General features: G+C 28.1%; 1 protein-coding gene across 2 annotated transcripts in view; it reads right to left on the minus strand.

Annotated features, from left to right (window-relative positions):
* Positions 1-1,644: 1,644 nt before the first annotated feature.
* The window catches only part of LOC136989048 (fanconi-associated nuclease 1-like), a 54,784-nt gene continuing 37,902 nt past the window's right edge, over positions 1,645-18,526 (minus strand). For both annotated transcript variants that reach the window (XM_067287134.1, XM_067287133.1), the window contains exons 8-16: positions 14,062-14,206; positions 13,909-13,989; positions 8,766-8,924; positions 8,535-8,694; positions 8,238-8,437; positions 4,957-5,052; positions 4,734-4,862; positions 2,722-2,827; positions 1,645-2,057 (exon numbers count right to left, since the gene is read on the minus strand). In XM_067287134.1, coding sequence (XP_067143235.1) covers positions 2,032-2,057; positions 2,722-2,827; positions 4,734-4,862; positions 4,957-5,052; positions 8,238-8,437; positions 8,535-8,694; positions 8,766-8,924; positions 13,909-13,989; positions 14,062-14,206 — 1,102 coding nt within the window. In that variant the 3' untranslated portion in view covers positions 1,645-2,031. The remainder of the gene's footprint in view (positions 2,058-2,721; positions 2,828-4,733; positions 4,863-4,956; positions 5,053-8,237; positions 8,438-8,534; positions 8,695-8,765; positions 8,925-13,908; positions 13,990-14,061; positions 14,207-18,526) is intronic.

Genomic DNA, 18,526 nt, shown 5'->3' on the forward strand with positions numbered 1-18,526 from the left:
AACCCGAAGACGCCGACCACGAGCCGCCAAGCCCGATCCTTCCGCCCACCGCCAGAGCCGAAGAACGACCGACCCTCCTTTCACCGACCGATCCGTCCTACGATTGTTGTCGATACATCAGAAGACGAGGTATGATTCCCCCAACATTTGTGAACTCTCTCCCCACGCGATTAGGGACGGGATGCGTAGATTCTCTGTATTAGGTTATCTATCCAAATAAATCGTTATCTGTTTTATCCTGGCTCGTTATTTCGAATATCGCCTTAACCTTATCGACGAACCCACACACTTCCTCCACTCGACCTGACATTAATTACCCAATCCCGACGAGTCGGGATATCATAAAAATTTTGCCATCCTTGACAGTGAGGTGGGTCTTGCCGACCTGTTCGCCGAAAAAAAGGAGGTCCGACTCCGTCCTACCTCCCGGCGTTCCCACAATTGTCAATTATTACTTTTTCGATTATCCGGATGTTTCCTTATCCAGACTACCTTCATCCCCAATTAGTCTGGATAATAGAAGTTCTACTGTATTTGTTTTTTTAATTGGTTCTCTGAATTTATCATTAAATCTTTAGGCATTAAAAGCATTACCAACATTAACAATTTTACACCAGATTATAAAGATATGCAGAAAAGTGCAATTGTTTTCATATCCTGGAAATACTAGGATTTTTATTTGCAATACATCTCAAAGCAGAAATATCTTTTTCGTTAAATATTCTTAATGTTAAATTAACATTTTGATTTTTATCATCATCAATCGATGGATATAATACTTTAGTTAAATATAAATGTCCGTATTTCACTAAAGATTGTTTTCCAGTTCATACATTATTTCCAAATATTTAAACTGTTTTTTAATCATCATCAATATCAGGAAATTTAATGCATTTATTTTCAGATCTTTTTGTTTTCCAATTATTGTGAATACATTTAATGATATGAACAGAATCAAAAATAAAAAATAAACCAGCAACTGCTCAACTTTCCCCGCAACATATTAAATTTTTGGTAGCACCATCTGTTATCATATTTTATTTAAAAAACTTTGTTATATTTTTAACTATTATAAAATGAAAAAAAGCCTAATTTTGAGGGTAGGAATGAGTTTTATAAAAATTTTAAAATACCAATAACAAGTAAAATCGTCATTAAGTCCGACCCTACCAGAGATACACACTATCCCCATTATCTCCCCACCCCTCGACCTTTAACCACCAAAATTTAATAGCATCAATCCCCTAAACAAACCATCTGACAAATTTCAAAAGTTTTCGACAAAAAGCACAGGAGTTATTAAGCTTCAAAGAGGGTAAACAAAATTGTGCCTCTCAAACTCCTATCATTGTTAACATATGATTATTCTGTATTTTTGCTCCTCATGTTTTATATTGTTATTTGATTGTATCTTTTAATATAGAAGTTCATCAATTTTCCAAAGTTTATATCATATCCATTTTAAAAGTAAAGTTTTAGGTCTATGTTAAATTTCTTTTTGAAATTTTTTAATGTAATATTTGGCATTATTTCTTACATTCAAGTGCAAAATTGGATGAATTAGTAAAATCTGTTGTTAAAATAATAAATTTTATTAATTTGAAAGTTACCATTGAATAAAAAAACATCAAATTTCACTTATAGTACAGCAAAATCTGTAATTTCTCATGCCTCAAAGGTACTGGATTAAAAATGCTCAAATGTAATAAATTTAAAAGAATCTTAAGAATATTTCTTATAACTTTCTGAGAGAATATACAAATAGTTTCTCAAAATGATTCCTTTTAACTATATTAAAAATTTCTTCATTCTTCTAACTTGGTTTCTTTTAAATTTTTATAATTTCAGAACTCAACTGCTATAAAGTGTTAATGTACAACACTTAAAGGAGCATTTTTAAATTCTAAAATTACAACTAATTTTGTTGTTAAAAAGAACTGTTTTTACAATGAATTAAGTTATATAAATATATATTTTTATTTCATACAAAAAAATTATTCCTTTATACAATGCATACATACACAATTTTCTTCAACTCAGTTTCCTGGAATTTATAGCTAAAAAAAAAAAAAAAAAGAAAAAGCAATACTTTAACTCAAAACATATTTTACTTCATTTAAAATATAGTTTTGATTTAGTAATAAATATAATAATTTAACCTGGTTCTAGATATTTTTCCTACTTTTAAAAGTTCAATTTTTTTATGGACAAAACTTAAATTCTCAGAACTCTACTTATAAACTGAGAATAAATCTTGAATACAAATAATTAATAAACAACTATTTTGAATAACAGACAGTACTATTAAATCAATTTTTCTGAATTAAGCAAAGCAATATAGTTTTCTTAAATTCCTGGTCATTTAATATTTCAAGAATTTCAAATATTGCTTATTATGACTGTGCATGAATATTTAAACGATTCAAATTAACAGAGTAACTGATGCAGTTTTTTAAAAAAATTTGTGTAAAATCTTTCTACCAAATATCTTTATATTTAAGAATAAAAATCTTTTCATTGTATCTGAAAATTAAGATAATTCATTAAAGAGAAATTTCATTGAATGCTGTAGAATGTTGCAAAATTGCAAAATTTTCAAAATTTAGCTAAATTATTTGTTCATAAATAAAAAAGTCGATAAAATCCTTTTTTGATTTAATAAATTTTTAATCTAAATTAAAAATTAAACTTAAGTTCATATTAATTTATGCTAAAATATACCTTGTATATAGCATACTTCTGCATCAGCATTTAATGATAACAAATAGTCCAACCATAAAATTTGTTTTGAAGATAGCTGATCTCCAGGTCCCTTCACTTCAACAAACTAAAAATAAATATTAAGAAAAATCTCACAATGGTAATCAAGCAGATATTAAAGAAAAATCTATAAATAGAAAAATCAGTTACTCTCACTAAAATAATTGATATTACATACTATATGTAGTTTCAAGAAATAGACAAAATATGGGATATATAAAAACAATGTCTAGAAGCATGAGCATGAATTACAGGTATATGCATCACTGGCTGAAAAGATATTAACATATAATCTGTGAGAACTTGATATTAACCCTTGAAGTGTAGAGTAGTATATCAGAATGGTTAAACAAAACTAAAAGAAATCCATGGTTTTTTTCTGTCAAAAATTGTTTGGAAAAATATAAAATATTTTCTGGCACCAAAAGAATAAAAAAAGAGTCAAATTTGGCACAAATCTGTTAGGCATCACTGTATGCATTTCCCAATATGCAAACTTTTTTACAGGACCATATCTGTTTAAAGGGTTAGGCATTCTTACTATAAGAAGGAAATCTATTCCATTCAAAATAGAACATTTATTACAGTACCACTTTTTATTGTTCACATTGAAAAGTGTAAAAAGCAACCATTATTGGAAATAGGGTTATTTCTTGGGGGTTGTAAAGGTAATATACAGTTTGGTTTAAACAATTCTGTTAAAATTTTTGTTCACTTTATCTTGTGAAAATTAATGTTATGACAATGTTAGTGTGCTAGGACAACAAAATTCGCTTTAGTGCAAGAATTTGCTTAGTTCATTTTAAAGAGAGTCGACTGTATTTTCCAATTCTACTAAAATTTTCAAATGATTACATTTCTTCATAAATAATACAATTCTTTGTTTAAAAGAATTGATTTTTTTTTATAAATAATTGAATTAGACTAATTTTATTGGATAATTAAATTATATAAAAAGCTGGCAAAAACTCTTGTTCAGCTTTTCCAACATTTGAACATGTTACAGGAACCACAAAGTCCTATAATTTTCAATTATACTGATAGAAAACATAAATAACAATAAAAGCTTAAAAGAAATACTTTATTGAATTATGATAAATTTCTGTATTTAAAAAATATTTAAGTTTAAAAAACACTAAGATACAAATCAGAGTTAAAATTGTGACATCATCTGTTATGAGACTTTATTAAAAACAATTAAAATTATTTTTAATAAAATGTAAACACTAATGTAAAAGCTAATATGTAAATGTCAAAAATGAAAAATGGAAATTTTTAGTGTAGAATTGTTGATTCAACATAATGTAATTGTTGTGTTTGTTAAAATTTACTAAACTGCTTATAAAGGTATAAAACAAAATTCTAATATTAAATATAAAAACTGCTGTAAAAATAGTTAACTTAATAATTAAGATTTGTAGGAAATTGTAAAGATTAAAATTAATGTAATTTTAAAAGAAGGAAAGAATGTACAGTACATCAAGACATGTAAATTTTAAGAGCATTTTAATAATATTTTAGTATTTACAATTGCATATTTTTAGCCAACAGAAGAGGGGTTTATACCCAAAACATGTCTTGGATATAAATGTAAAATATAATATTTAAAAAAGTGGATGTATTGATAGTCTATTGTCTTATTATACCACTTCATTGTGTGTAAGAAAAAGTAAAAATCATTTTTATATTATTACTTATTATAAAAAGGCAAAAGGTTTAATTTTTGGATATTATATTCTGTAAAACCAGGATAGTAGAAATAAAAAGTAAAAATTAAGTGGATGAATCAAGTGTCAAAATTAACTGTTCTGTTCAATTTTTAAATTATTTTTAATTTTTGTGTTTTGAATTTAACCTTTTTTGTAATTTTAATCTTTTTTTTTTTTTTTTTGAGATGAGACAGAATTCCATGTTACTACTATATATTATTTAATATATTGTACTTAATAATATATTCAGAAATATTCATTCACCTTGATTTTCAATTCATCTTGATTCCAAACAACAAGATCAGGTGCTCCACTTCGACAGTGTCGAAAATTCTCAGCTAATCGTTTACAAATTCCAACTAGAAGATTATTACCAAGACATCTAATCAGACTCTAAAAAAATGAAAAAGTTTTCCCATTATCCATAATTGCGTATTATATATATATATATATATATTGTATAAAACTAAGAACATTAATAACATACTTCTACTTGCTCCCAGTCAATAAATTTATCCCACTGGATTAGACACATTTTATCTTTATGCTTATTCCAGTTAATTCTTCCAAATTCTATTACTTCCTAAAATATATCCATAAAAAATGGGTCAAATCAAACTGTTATTTAGTAAAAATTAATAATTACCATATTTATTCTAATAACAGCTCCAATATGAAAAGAGTTATAGACAATGCACTGTCTATTGAAGGAAGATAAGGTTTTTTTAAGCTGACAAACTGCAAAGTCTATTTAGCATTGTCACTCTTATATGTTGAAATAAAATGTTATGTTACATTGTTACTGAAGTAAAAATAAAGTGAAAAAGTTAGTGTATTCCCATTAATAGTCACTCTAAAACAATAGTTGCACCCAATTCTCAAAGAACAGTTGAATTCTAACAGTAAGTATCTACAATAAGAATTGTATAATTGTATACAATAGGAATTGTATACCCAAATCGGTGTAAGGGCTAATAGTAATGTTAAGTAATGGTAAATGCTCTCTAGTAAACAGCACAACTACAATATGAAAAAAGCTACAGACTATAGAAAAATAGGATATTTATTAATAATTATTATTAATTAAAAACTTATTTTTTTGATAAAATAACCAAACATTTAATAACATTTCTCTTTCAAAATAAAATTTATATATAATCATTAGAAAATATTTTCATTATTTTTCAACTTATTTTACATTTTAATTTTTAATGATGTTATATAATTTTGAAATTATATTATTTTAGTTCATCAACTTTATATAATGATATTTTCATTGAACAATAATCACAGTGAAAATATAACTTATCATGGTAAATAATTTGCAATGGAATTCTATCATTTGCAAAATACTTTTATGATAATAAAATTTAAAAACCAATTAGCTAACTTTTCAGTTCTTAATAAAGGAAAAATTTTCAATTTTACAGTTGATACAATTTTATGTGAATTAATGAGATCATTTTTTTTTCAATGAAAATAATTATGCTCTCTAGGCACAAGATTAATATACCATATATTTCTGCAGATAAGATGATAGTTGAATCATAAAAAAGGCCCCCAAAATCCGGGATAGTCTTATAGGACAGATACAAAAAAGTAGATTGAAATTTATATAAATTAAAACCATTATAAAAAACAGACAAACCATAATTATTTACTAGTAGAGAGTAGGGCAGGTCCACAAAATAGAACAGCCCATACATTTTTGTGAATAGTCAAGGTCATTACCTGAATGCCCAAATCAGTGCAAATGTTTGCAATAATAGCAAGGCAGAAAATAAAATTTGTTTATTCGAAAAATTACAAATAGGACATAATTCTGTATACGCTATACAGTATTATTATCCAGATGATGATCGCTGATCTAAACTAAATTCATAGGCCACTGATAGTTTGGGGGTCGTCTTATAGGACAGATATATGCTAAAACTATAAAACTTTGCTGAAAATTTATACCTCATCTTATCTTAAGGTCGTCTTATCCGCAGAAATATATGGTAGCTATCAAAAAGAACATTTTTGAAGAAAAATTTGATGTAGTTTTAAAAGTAAACATTTTAAAGTATTTTATTTGTATTTTGTTGAAAAAGATACCGATTTTAATTATTATTCTTCACTGGAAAGGTTAAAATCATTTAAATTTAGATTACAATTGTTTATAACTGCAAATTTAAGTTGTATTATTGCTTTTAATCATTTAACTGGAAATAATACACAGATTTTTTAATTTTGAAATATCAAACTTTTTAATCTGTCTTTGTTATTCAATTTTCAAATAAGAAATATTTCAAAAACCACATTTTATTGCAGAGAAAAAACAAATGATTGCTTTAAGAGAAAATTTATTTTAACATAAAATTTAAATTTTGAATTTGTGGAGAAATTTTTGAATAAATTTATGGACATCAAATTTTTAATAAATAAATTTAAAACATGATGAAATTGTTTTTATAATATTGTTGTATTATATTATTATAATTTTATTGATATAGCAATATACCTTTTAACATAAAGTCAAAGACAATACAAAAAATTTATACACTTGTATAATGTAGTATTACACAAATAAATCATGATAGAGAAAACTGAAACAAAACAGCATTAAATATATTAAATATAATAAATTTGTGAACATAACACATGCATTAAAGAAGTGGTCTTTTATACTTTTCACATACATTCAGCAGTAACAACAAGGGGAATTGTTTAAATTATTATTTTTTCTCCATTTAAGATTATTAAAAATTTATTTAGATGAAGATTCATGACTAGTGACTTTATTTTAAAGTTTAAACCCAAGTGTAAGAAAGTTTATATACACAGAGTAACTAGACAATTTCTTTGAAATGTAATTGACACCTCTAGTCCATAAAATATCATTTAGTACTAGCAGTATATCTTGGAGAAAGAAGTTTGCCAACTGGGATAGTTGAGAGGAAAACTCAAAAAAGTAACAAATTCTGTATAATCTGTTTTAACAACAATCAACTTTCTAGATACCAATCTCATCAATGTAACTTTCAGAGAGATTGAGATGATGAATCCAAAAGCACAATAAATTTATAGAAAAACCAAATAAAAGAGAAAGTCTTCCAAGTTCAACTCTATTTTGAGGTCCAGAAACAATGATTTAAATAAAATATGCATTAAAAAAACTATAACTGTACTTTATCCAAATTATCAAGCAAAGCTATTCCTGTTCCCTCCTAGACAGGAAATAAATAACCCAAAACTTGATTTAACAAGTGTGTCAAAATGATAAAGATAGCTATTGATAGAAAAAAATCTTCATTCTTACTAGTAAATTAATCACATTTGAAATATTTGATCTTGCCACAATGCTAACTTTGTCCAAATGAAGAAAAATGAACCTTCAGATGTAAAATAAATTCCTAGGTATTTATAATGTGATACTACATTACCTTACTAAATTATTAGACCCACTGACTAACAGCATACTTTTTGTACTATTTATTTTCCTCAATCCAGTCTCACCATTAACCAAAGCAACAGGTCTATAATTTTTTTTTTTTAGTACAATTGGGTAAAGACTGATTATCTGACTCCATTGGTTTTTTTAAGTATTTTATTAAGGTCTATAATTTGTTGATGATAGTCTACCACCTGTTTTTAAATCACATTGAAACAAACTTCTTTCCAAGATTGTGGAAAAGTTACATTAGATCAAAATGGCACTAAGGGGCTTATAGCGTTGTGTTATAAACAAGTTCAAGTTTTCTTTAAAATTAAAAACTTTATACTTACTTCAATAGATAACTGTTTTAATTTTTCTAAGTGTTTTTCAATTTCTAATTTTCTGCTTTGAAAAAAGGCATCTGAATTTAAATCTAGTGGATGTGTTTGATGAGGGCAAAGAAATACATCTGGAATATCACATTCATAAATCTCAGTCCAAAAATATAAGCAAAACAGACTGACAAATGTTGGACCTTCTCCGTGGATACCTAGAAATGAAAATATAATTAACAGAATTATAAAAAAAATTACTTCACAATAAAGTCATCATATAACAATTCTAAATATTTTAAATTAATTTCATACCCTGTGTGTATCCTTGATTACGATAATATTCAAGAGCTAAGTCTTCAACTGAAAGTACTGCCATATCCCCTTCGCTAAGAGAATCAGATGAGGTAGAAGAAATAAACAAATGTTTTCTTCCAGGTATCATCCGTGGTAATAAACGACCTTTTATAACAAGCTATAAAAATTTAATTAAATGCAATTCAGTACGTAAATAAATATGCAAATTTTTGTAAAATTAATTTTTACCTTTGGAATCTCTCTTATATTCATTTCATAATTATTTAGCAAACAATTATGTCTTTTAGGTAGAGTATCATTCAAACGTTTAGCTCTGTTATATAAATTCAAACGATGACCATATTTCACAAATTTATCATTTAGACCTTTTTCTATTACAGAAATACTCTGTTGAAATTTAAAATAACTATGATCATTAATTTAGTTTAGATGATATATTAACGATTATAAATATTATTCAAAAAATCAACCTCAAACCAATTGTTCAAAAGAAAATCGGATAGTCTCCCTTCTAGTATGTAATTAAAAATTTCTTATCAATTATTAATCCTTTAAGTTACAAACTTTTATAAAATAAAAAAGGTCTAAAATTCTAGCTTAATATAAGCTTCTGGTCTGTATCATCAATTAATTTGCAATAAATAACTATGAACCTCATTGGCTTTTTCATTATAATTACAGATTCATCATGCACCTTTTCGATTTTTTTATCCAATTAATGTAAAATTTCCCAGAATGTATTTCAACCTGTTCAAAAGGCTCTCTTCAACTAGGTAACTTATATATACATTTGACATTATGGTACAATATTTTTATGAATATTGTATTTTTTACTTTGTCAGATTCTTTTATAGATGTTTATTTATAACACAATAATGTCAAATGTATTTATAAGTTACCTGGCTGAAGAGAGGCTTTTGAACAGGCCAAAATGCATTCCAGGAAATTTTGCTTTGATTGAATAAAAAATCAAAAAGGTGTGTGATGAATATGTAATTTTAACAGAAAAGCCGATGAGGTTTATCTAAAATTTTCTATATAGGCTGTATAGTGGGCTCTCATTAACCCAAACTCAGGTTAATCTAAACAAATTTCATTCATTTTCCAAAAGATGTTCCAGACAAAAACAAAAAGAATTCATATTTTGCTTGCTTCTTAAAAATGTGACAAATTTTTAAAATAAATATATACTCTACATTTTAACATAAACATATGTACCAAATATAGCATAAAATTTTTTAAAAGCATATGTATTTGTCTTTATCTGAACAACCATGTAATTATCTGATTGAACAGAAAGTTCTTGCACTTTTGGATGCATTTTGTTTAGCCAAGAAAATTTTATGCACAGAATTGACTTCAATCATCAATGTAATCACCATTGTTGTTGACCACTTCCTGCCAACGCTTATGCAAGGAATAGATGCCGTCTTGATAAAACTCTGGCGGCTGTGACTTGAAGAAGTTGGTCAGGCTAGCCTTCAAGTTGACTTCATTGTTGAACTCCTTGCCAGCCAGGTGACGGTCGAGAGCAGCAAACAGGTGGTAATCGGAAGATGCAATGTCAGGGCTATACAGCGGATGGAGCAAGACCTCCCAGTTCAGGTCCAGTAGCTTCTGGCGAGTCTGCCTAGACATATGTGGCCATGCATTGTCATGCAGCAGGATGGTGTTCTGGTGTTCTGGGTGGGTCTCTGCCAGTTTCTGCTGCAGACATCAAGTTGTTTGCAGTAGAAAGTTGAAATTGATGGTTGTATTTTGCGGCAGCAGCTTGAACATGATAATTCCTTTAGAATCCCAGAAGACAGAGAGCATGATCTTCTTGAGTTAGGGATCTCCACTTTTGAAGCATTCATACAAATTGTATGCAGTTCTGGCGACAGTGTCTGGGCCTAATGCAGCATTGATGTTAGTGATAGAATTGGCTGTTTTTTTGTTGGAATGATAGTCATAAACGAGCAGGCAAACTTGCTCTTTGGTTAGCAGATGTTAGTTGGTCATGGTAAAGGAGAGTGAGAGAACTGGATTTGGTATTTTCTTATAGCATGTACCCTGACCTGTTTATATACTACCATGGAACATTCTAGAATGTTCCAGAAAAAGTTATTCTAGAAAGTTCCAAAAAGTGCAAGAACTTTCTGTTCAATTATATAGTTCAAATTATACTCTGTGCAGGATAAAGAACAAAGCTGGTATTTAGCTATCAAGAAAGGGTGTCCCTCCACAGTAAAATATAGGACCAAACGATGATGTGAATTATTATTACATTTTCCATGTTGCATTTGTACAAATATTATTTTGTTCATTATTATGCAGTTGACAGCAAAAGTAAATATTCACCTCTCGCTGGTTGGCATTATGATGATGTCATGGAATCAAATTTGATGTAATGCATAACCCAAACTAGATCAATCAAATATCAATGTTAACTTCTCAAAGACATTTCTCTTGGTCCACTGAATATTTTTTGTATTGTAAATTGTGTTCTTGCCACTGACATATCCAATTTGAAACAGTTTTATGATGGATATCAAATTTACAAGGTATTATTCTCATTGAAATGATTATATTTCAATAATGCTATAATTTGTCCTTTAATATCATTGTTAATTCATTATCATTAAAATTTCTCAACATTATGGAGGGAAATAATGCATTCAAACCAAAATTAAACCAAATCAAACCAAAATTATTAATTTTAATATAAAGATGAAAAATCTAATTAGCACACAACTACTACTGTCACAGTTCAAAATAAAATTGGTTTTTTTCACATTCAATTTTAACATGTTCTTCAATACAGAAGAAATGCAATCAAATATCATCAAATTTTGAATTCTTCCACATTCCTTCTTGCAGATGATATTTCTTCTTTTCTTTTCTATGCATGTCTAATTCTCAGCTTCCATGTGCAAATGAAGATCATCTGACTGGTTGTTGTGATAACAGAAAAAATTTAAACAAAAATATATACAGAATTGAATGTATTATTGAGTTCATTGTAGCCAAAAAAATTATTTATTTAAGATAAATTAGTTCGAGAAATTTATTAAAATTTGGAATGAACAAAGTTACTCAAAGCATATTTCCGGGTTAATGTTGATATTTGATTGATCTAGTATGGGTTATGCATCACATCAAATTTGAACCCATAATGTCATCTTAATGCAGATCTGTGTGAGATAGTAATTTTCTTTAGCTGTCAACTGTATTTGGTACATTGATACCATTCAATGGCTTTCAATAATACTTGCCATTCACAGTGTCAGCAGCAAGTGGTCAAGGTCTCTAGCTTGACTTCCCCAGATTTCAATGAAATTTAGCACAGAGGTAGCTAAGGACCTCAAATCAAACCATGCAAAACATTAGCCCCCATATGTTGCATGGTTCCTGAGATATAAGCCCAAATGTGAAGACACCTTATGTCACCTCTACATGTTCAGTGATTAAACAACCAACTTTGTTGTCCAATGGTTCATTGACTAAAAGCAATTAAAGCATATTAGCATAAGACAGTTTCAAGTGGAAAATTCAGATATGCTAACAAAAACTTCTAATAAAAAGTACTCTATTCACAAATCTTCATCAAAGTTTGAGTAAAATTAATTCTCGTGAAACCAAAGCATCATTTCAATTGCCTGTTAAACACTCTTTTAAAGCCAAACTTTGGGTTTTTAAACTGTATAAGAGGGTAATTATTTGAATAAAATTTCAAGCTTATAGCTGTTATAGTTTTAGAAATATGCCCACTGAAAAGTACAAAAAATTTTCAAAACTCAACTTTTACCAACATTCAGAGACAAATATTGCCATGTGGGGTATCTTAAACTTTTTCTTTTATACTTCATTAGAAAGAGCATTTTTCCTTCTATCAAAATATATGATTTTAATTTTCTGCCCTTTATATTTTTACCCTGTGCTAAGGGCAAAAATATGGTAATGTCTGATGATGATGATGTTTAAGGGTAAATGTTTTGATGTGAATAAAAATTTGAATACTATGTAATGCAACTTAGTCTGTTAATGACAACCAGATAATGAGCTAAGTAATTCAATTAAAAGACCCTTGAATGTGCATGTTTGCTGAGCTATGCTCATCCAATATTAAGCAAAAAATTTACAAGAATTTTGATTAATTTTCAAAAAAGTTTGATTTTTAGAATAACTATGTTTTGTTTCATTTTAGGCTATTAGAAATAGTTTCTTTATCATATTTAGCTTAATGCTTATATTGAAAATTATAAAGGAGGAATGCAACATTTATAGTAGTTATGATTCATACTGTCATGATGGTTTGAAGCTTATGCTTTAAGGACTTGCTTGTATCCATGAGTCGAGAGCTAAGCTGTCAATAGTTGTACTATTTAAGGAATTCCTATGATGGAAAGGTCTTAGAGGAGATAATACTATTTCAATTTACTATAAGAATTTTTACTGATGATCAAACACAGCTGAAGGTCAAACTGCCAGACTTAAGCTCTAGTCAGTAAATAGCTTGCTTGAATGATGGAAAATAGTGGATTGGTAACATCGTGGAATATTATTTCAAGAAAGATATGCATTTGATAATTTTTTTATCCACATGGCCCTTGTAGGTGATTTTACTGGTTTACACAAAATGACACCTGTTGAATCCTGAGCATATTTTTTGTTGTAAAGTCATCTCCCACAAAAGCACTTCTAGCTGATACAGCTACCCAGAATCAGTACTGTTTATAAAATTTTTAATTCCATGATCTGGTAATTTTTTTTTGTACTTGCTTGGGAACCAAAAAGTAGCCCACTTTTTTGTATAGAGTATAAAATAGTTTGGCATGAATCAGTTGATTTTACAGTAGAAGAATAACATGCAAATAATGTAGCTATGTTCTTTGTACTACAGAGAGTATAATGAGTGGTCACTATATTTATATGTATTAAGAACTTAAATTTCTGATAGTGTTGCTTCATATAATATTTATGTATTGTATACGATACACTATGACTATGAAGTCAAGCATATTCTACCAACAATCATTGTGTACATGCTTGTTTAAGGCTCTGAAACTTGGCATTTTTAAAACTTAGAATTTTTAGTGTTATTTAGATCTTTGTCTTTTATAATTAATCAATTAATTTGTTTAAAGATAATTCTAATTCATTTTCAAATTTACTATATTCAACTTGATTTAATGGAAATCAGTTCACAGTGATATAGAAGGAAATGAAAATGATTTTATAATCTTTAGTCAAATTAAATTTTTTAAACATTATAATTAAAGTAAACAATTCATATCAAAAGTAAAATCAAACATATGAATTTCATATAAAATTATTCATTATTTGATTATTTTTTTAATTTTAATTAGTCTTGTTAATAAATTATTTTTACCTTTTCAGGCTGTTTCAAATGCTGGTCTAAATTAAGAGCTAATCTATCCCACCAATAACCCCTACAATCTTGCCTATAAGTCTATATATGAAAAGAACAAAAATGTAAATAATTTTAAACAAACAAAAATATTAATATTAAGAATAAAAATACTTTTTGAGTCAACAAATCTTCTAAAAGTGTAACTGCTTCTTTATATTTTCGAAGTCTTTGAAGAATATCAACACCATGAGTTAAACATCGAATATATACATGACCGGGTGTGAAATTTCGCAAGAATGTCGGCAATTCAATATCTCTGAAAAATATGATTCAGTAAATATTAATTCAAAAAAATGTTTACAGAAAAAGATAGAGGGGGGGTCATGTGTCATATCTTGAGTAGGGTTGGACTTAATGAAGATTTTACTTGTTAACATTTACAATTTTTTTATAAAACTCATCCCTACCTCAAATTTAAATTTTTGTCATTTTATAATTAATTAATTATATAAAAAGATTTTTAAATAAAATCTCTTAACAGATGGTGCCCCACACAGTTTTAAATATTGCCAGAAAAGTTAAGAAACTCATTGCTGGATTTTTTTAAAATAATGCAAACATGTTAACTTTGAATGAAGAGTATCAACATTTTCCATCTAAATCCATTCTTATTTTTCTATTCATAACATGTAATCTTTTGTGACATAAAAAAAGCACAGGCAACAAAACAGATTTTTACACATTAAAACAAATGTTACAATCTGTTTTAAAAGATTCCATTTTATGAAAATGGTGATACACTAGTGCCAGAGATCAGAACTACTTTTTCATGCACCATGAATAAAAGTTCAATATTGTTATACTTATGTCTGTGTTTTAATCCATGCCTATACATGTTAAATGGTCTGTTCAGCACTGTTTCATTTAACATTCTAACTTATGAGAACATATCCCAAGCATTAAGTGGGATCTTACTGTACTTTATTCTTTTCCTTATTACAACAACATTATTCTTATTATTACAGTATATTATTTCAACATTAAACAGTTGTTATTTAAAATTTTTCAATTTTTCTAAACTTTGTTTTCATACATTTATTATCAGATTTTCATCTCTATTAAATGTCTATTTAAACAGTCAATAAATCTTATTCAATAATCCTTGTCCAACAACCTTATTCAATTAATCCCATAAAATAAGATGATAGTCACTATTATATACATTATAAAACCAATGACAGTCAATATATTGAACTTATTTTTAGGGAAGACTATCTACTGTTTCGACATGATAATTAATTTTTCTTCTGTTTTTAGGCAAGCCCTTCTGTTTATTATGTCTCAAGGAGTAAAGAGGAAGACATTTTCTCCGACTGTTCTGGAGAGAACACCAAGTAGACCTAGAATGGGTGGTCCCAGTCAAGATGAGGATGTTGTAGTATTATTACAAAATCAGAGCTTTGATGTAGCGGAAGGTGTTCATTTATTATTGCATTGCGTATGCATGTAGCTCTTAATAGTAAAGTGAAGGATTTTATAAGGTGACCAGAACATCTTACAAAATGGATTAAGAATGTGGATGAGGCACTTGTTGATTTTGAGGCAAGGGTGGGTTCAGTTGGGTTGGAGGAGGGGAGTTCTTCTCTTATTGATAGTGTCCACAAGAAAGTGTCGAATATGGAACAAGAGATGGATTATATGAATAATCAATGTAGAATTAGTAATATAGTTATACACAGTTTGGAGGAAGGGGCTGGAGAATCAGCAATAGACACCTTGGAGGCAGTTAAATCTTTTGCTACAAATAAGTTGAATTTACTTCTGTTGCAATATGTAGATGCTAGATGAGTAGGTAAAAAATTTGGAGATAAGCCTAGAATAATAATTTGTCAGGTTAGTTCTTTTAATGATAAATTATTGTTTAAAAAAGCAGTTTTTGAGTTTCGTAATTTGAATGTATTCGTAACAATGACTTTTCACAATGATTAAGGGACATTAGGTATAAGTTAAGGATGTTTGGAAGACAAAAGAAATCTGAAGGTGCTCATAATATTCGTTTAACTTATGATAAAGTAATTATTGATAGATTAAAATACGGATTTGATGAGGAATTGGGTAAAATTATTCCTATCTCTACATAGCAATCACTGGCCCAGTCTGCCTCTATCATGGCTTGGAATTGCGCTGGTATTAAAAATAAGCCAAATTCATTTTGGAAGTATGTATTGCAATTTGATGTAATTTTTTTATCTGAAACCTGCTATTTTTCTAATACTAATAAAAGTAATTTGGAGGTCTTATCAGATTATAATTGTATTATTGGTGATGCTTTTAGGGATTGTAATAGGGGTAGATTTAAGGATGGATGGTTGTTATTTATAAAAGTAAGTTTTTCTTATAAAGTAATTTATAGAGATAAATTTTTAGTTTTGATTGATATTATATTTCCCATGGGTAAATTTTTGATATGTTTTGTTTATATGCATGAGCAAAGTAGGCAGAAAATTTTTGAGATTTTAATTAATTTTCACTTTAATGAAGATTCTAACTTGATTATTTTTGGTGATTTTAATGTGCGGGTGGGTGAAGGAAATGTTATCCCTGACTACACCAGTGATGCTTTTGGTATTTATCTTGCTAAGAGAAGTAGGATATCCAAGAATACTATCGTGAATAGTAGAGGTCAAAAGATGCTTCAATACTGCCTCAATAAAAATTTAATAATGTTAAATGGAAGAATGTTAGGTGATGAAGCAGGTGAATATACATTTGTTTCTAGTTTGGGATCTTCGGTTATTAAACCAAAACAATATTTTGGTTTAATAACCCCTTGTGTTTGGGGTTGTGTTAAGTCTTTTTTTGTTGATGATTGTTGTTTGTTGGACCATTTTCCTTTAGTACTATGTTTAGACAATCCATTGCAATCTCAAGTGAATAATAATGGCATTTTTTATGAAAGGATTTTTTGGAATTACGAGATTATGAACAGTTTTGTGTGTGATCTTGAGAAACATTTGTTGGGAAGTATGTCTGTTTCCTTATCACACATAATTAAGTTAATTGTCAAGATTGCTAATTGCTATAATATGAATTTTAAACCAAAAGATCATATCAATATTAATAATTGGTTATTATTATTGTTTAATGATTAGAAATAGAGCTTGGCAAGTTTTTAAGAAAAGTGGATTGGAATTACATCATAAAATATTTGTTTTATTTCATAGTTTGGTTAAGAAAATCTGTTTAGCCAAGAAGAAAAAGTTTTTGTATATGGCCGAGAATTCAGATATTTTCTGCAAAACTAATAAATAGTTTTGGAATTTGTGTAAAATTAGAAATAATAATAGTAGAGTGAATATTTCTTTGGATGAATATACATGGTTCTTTACTTCCTTATACTGTAGACTTGTCAGTTTTTAATGTGTGTTTATCTTGGTCTGATGACACTTCGGGTGAGGATATTACAGAATTTGAGTTGAGTTATGTTTTAAGTAAAGTAAAAGTTGGTTCTGTGCCTGGCATCGATGGTATCCCCTCAGAATTTTGGAAGATGGATTCTGTTTATCCAATATTATTTAAAAGTTTTGATAGAATCTTGATAACTGGGGTAGTGCCAAAGGATTGGGGGAGTACCCTTTTGTGTCCAGTGTATAAAAATGGCTCTAAATCAAATCCTAGTAATTATAGAGGAATTTCCTTGCTAAACTGTGTGTCAAAAATTTTTTGTAGTATACTGCATTATAGGTTATAACCTGGTTAAATTTAAATGATATCTTATTTGAGAATCAGACTGGTTTTCAAGAAAAATATTCTACTATAGATAATGTTTTTATTTTGCATACTCTCATCACTAAGACGCTAATGGGAAAAAGGCATAAAGTATATGCTTTCTTTATGGATTTCTCTTCAGCTTTCGATACTGTAGATGGGAACTCAATGTGAAGAAAAATTTTTAAATATGGTTTGAGTTTTAAATTTGTTTCTTTTCTTGCTGAATTATATAGAGAATGAAATGTTAGAATCAAATAGGGCATTTTTGCTCCAGGCTTTTCTTCACAGCTACAGGTGTTAGACAAGGTTGTGTTTTGAGTCCTGTTTTGTTTAGTTTATATTTAAATGACTTAATTGAATGGTTAAATAATTCTGATTATGAAGGTATCGATGCAAATGGTACTAGTGTTAAAATATTGGCATATGCAGATTATACAGTTTTGATTGCCAATTCCATTAGAGATTTACAGGGATTTATTAATATTTTAGATAAGTATTTATTAGAAAATAATATGAGTTTGAATCTCATAAAATCTAAAGTCGTTGTTTTTCGTAATGGAGGTAAACTTTCTAAGTATGATAAATGGTGATTTAGAAATGATGTAATACAAGTAGTTTCGCAATATAAATATCTGGGTCATATTTAAGTGTAATGGAAAATATAAATCCCACATTCAGATTCTAAAAGGAATGCTTTTATTAAAACTGACATAGTTATTCAGATATGTAGATTGGCTAAATTATGTAATATGAGTGATTCTCTAAGGATTTTTTATTCAATTGTTACTTTGTCCTTGTTATATGCTTCTGAGGTATGGGGGTTATCAATAACCCTCATATTTTTATCAATCTTTATTTTTTTGAA

The sequence above is a fragment of the Centruroides vittatus genome, unplaced genomic scaffold (assembly GCF_030686945.1).
Source record: "Centruroides vittatus isolate TY-2023 unplaced genomic scaffold, ASM3068694v2 scaffold_435, whole genome shotgun sequence".
Taxonomy (NCBI): Eukaryota; Metazoa; Arthropoda; class Arachnida; order Scorpiones; family Buthidae; genus Centruroides; species Centruroides vittatus.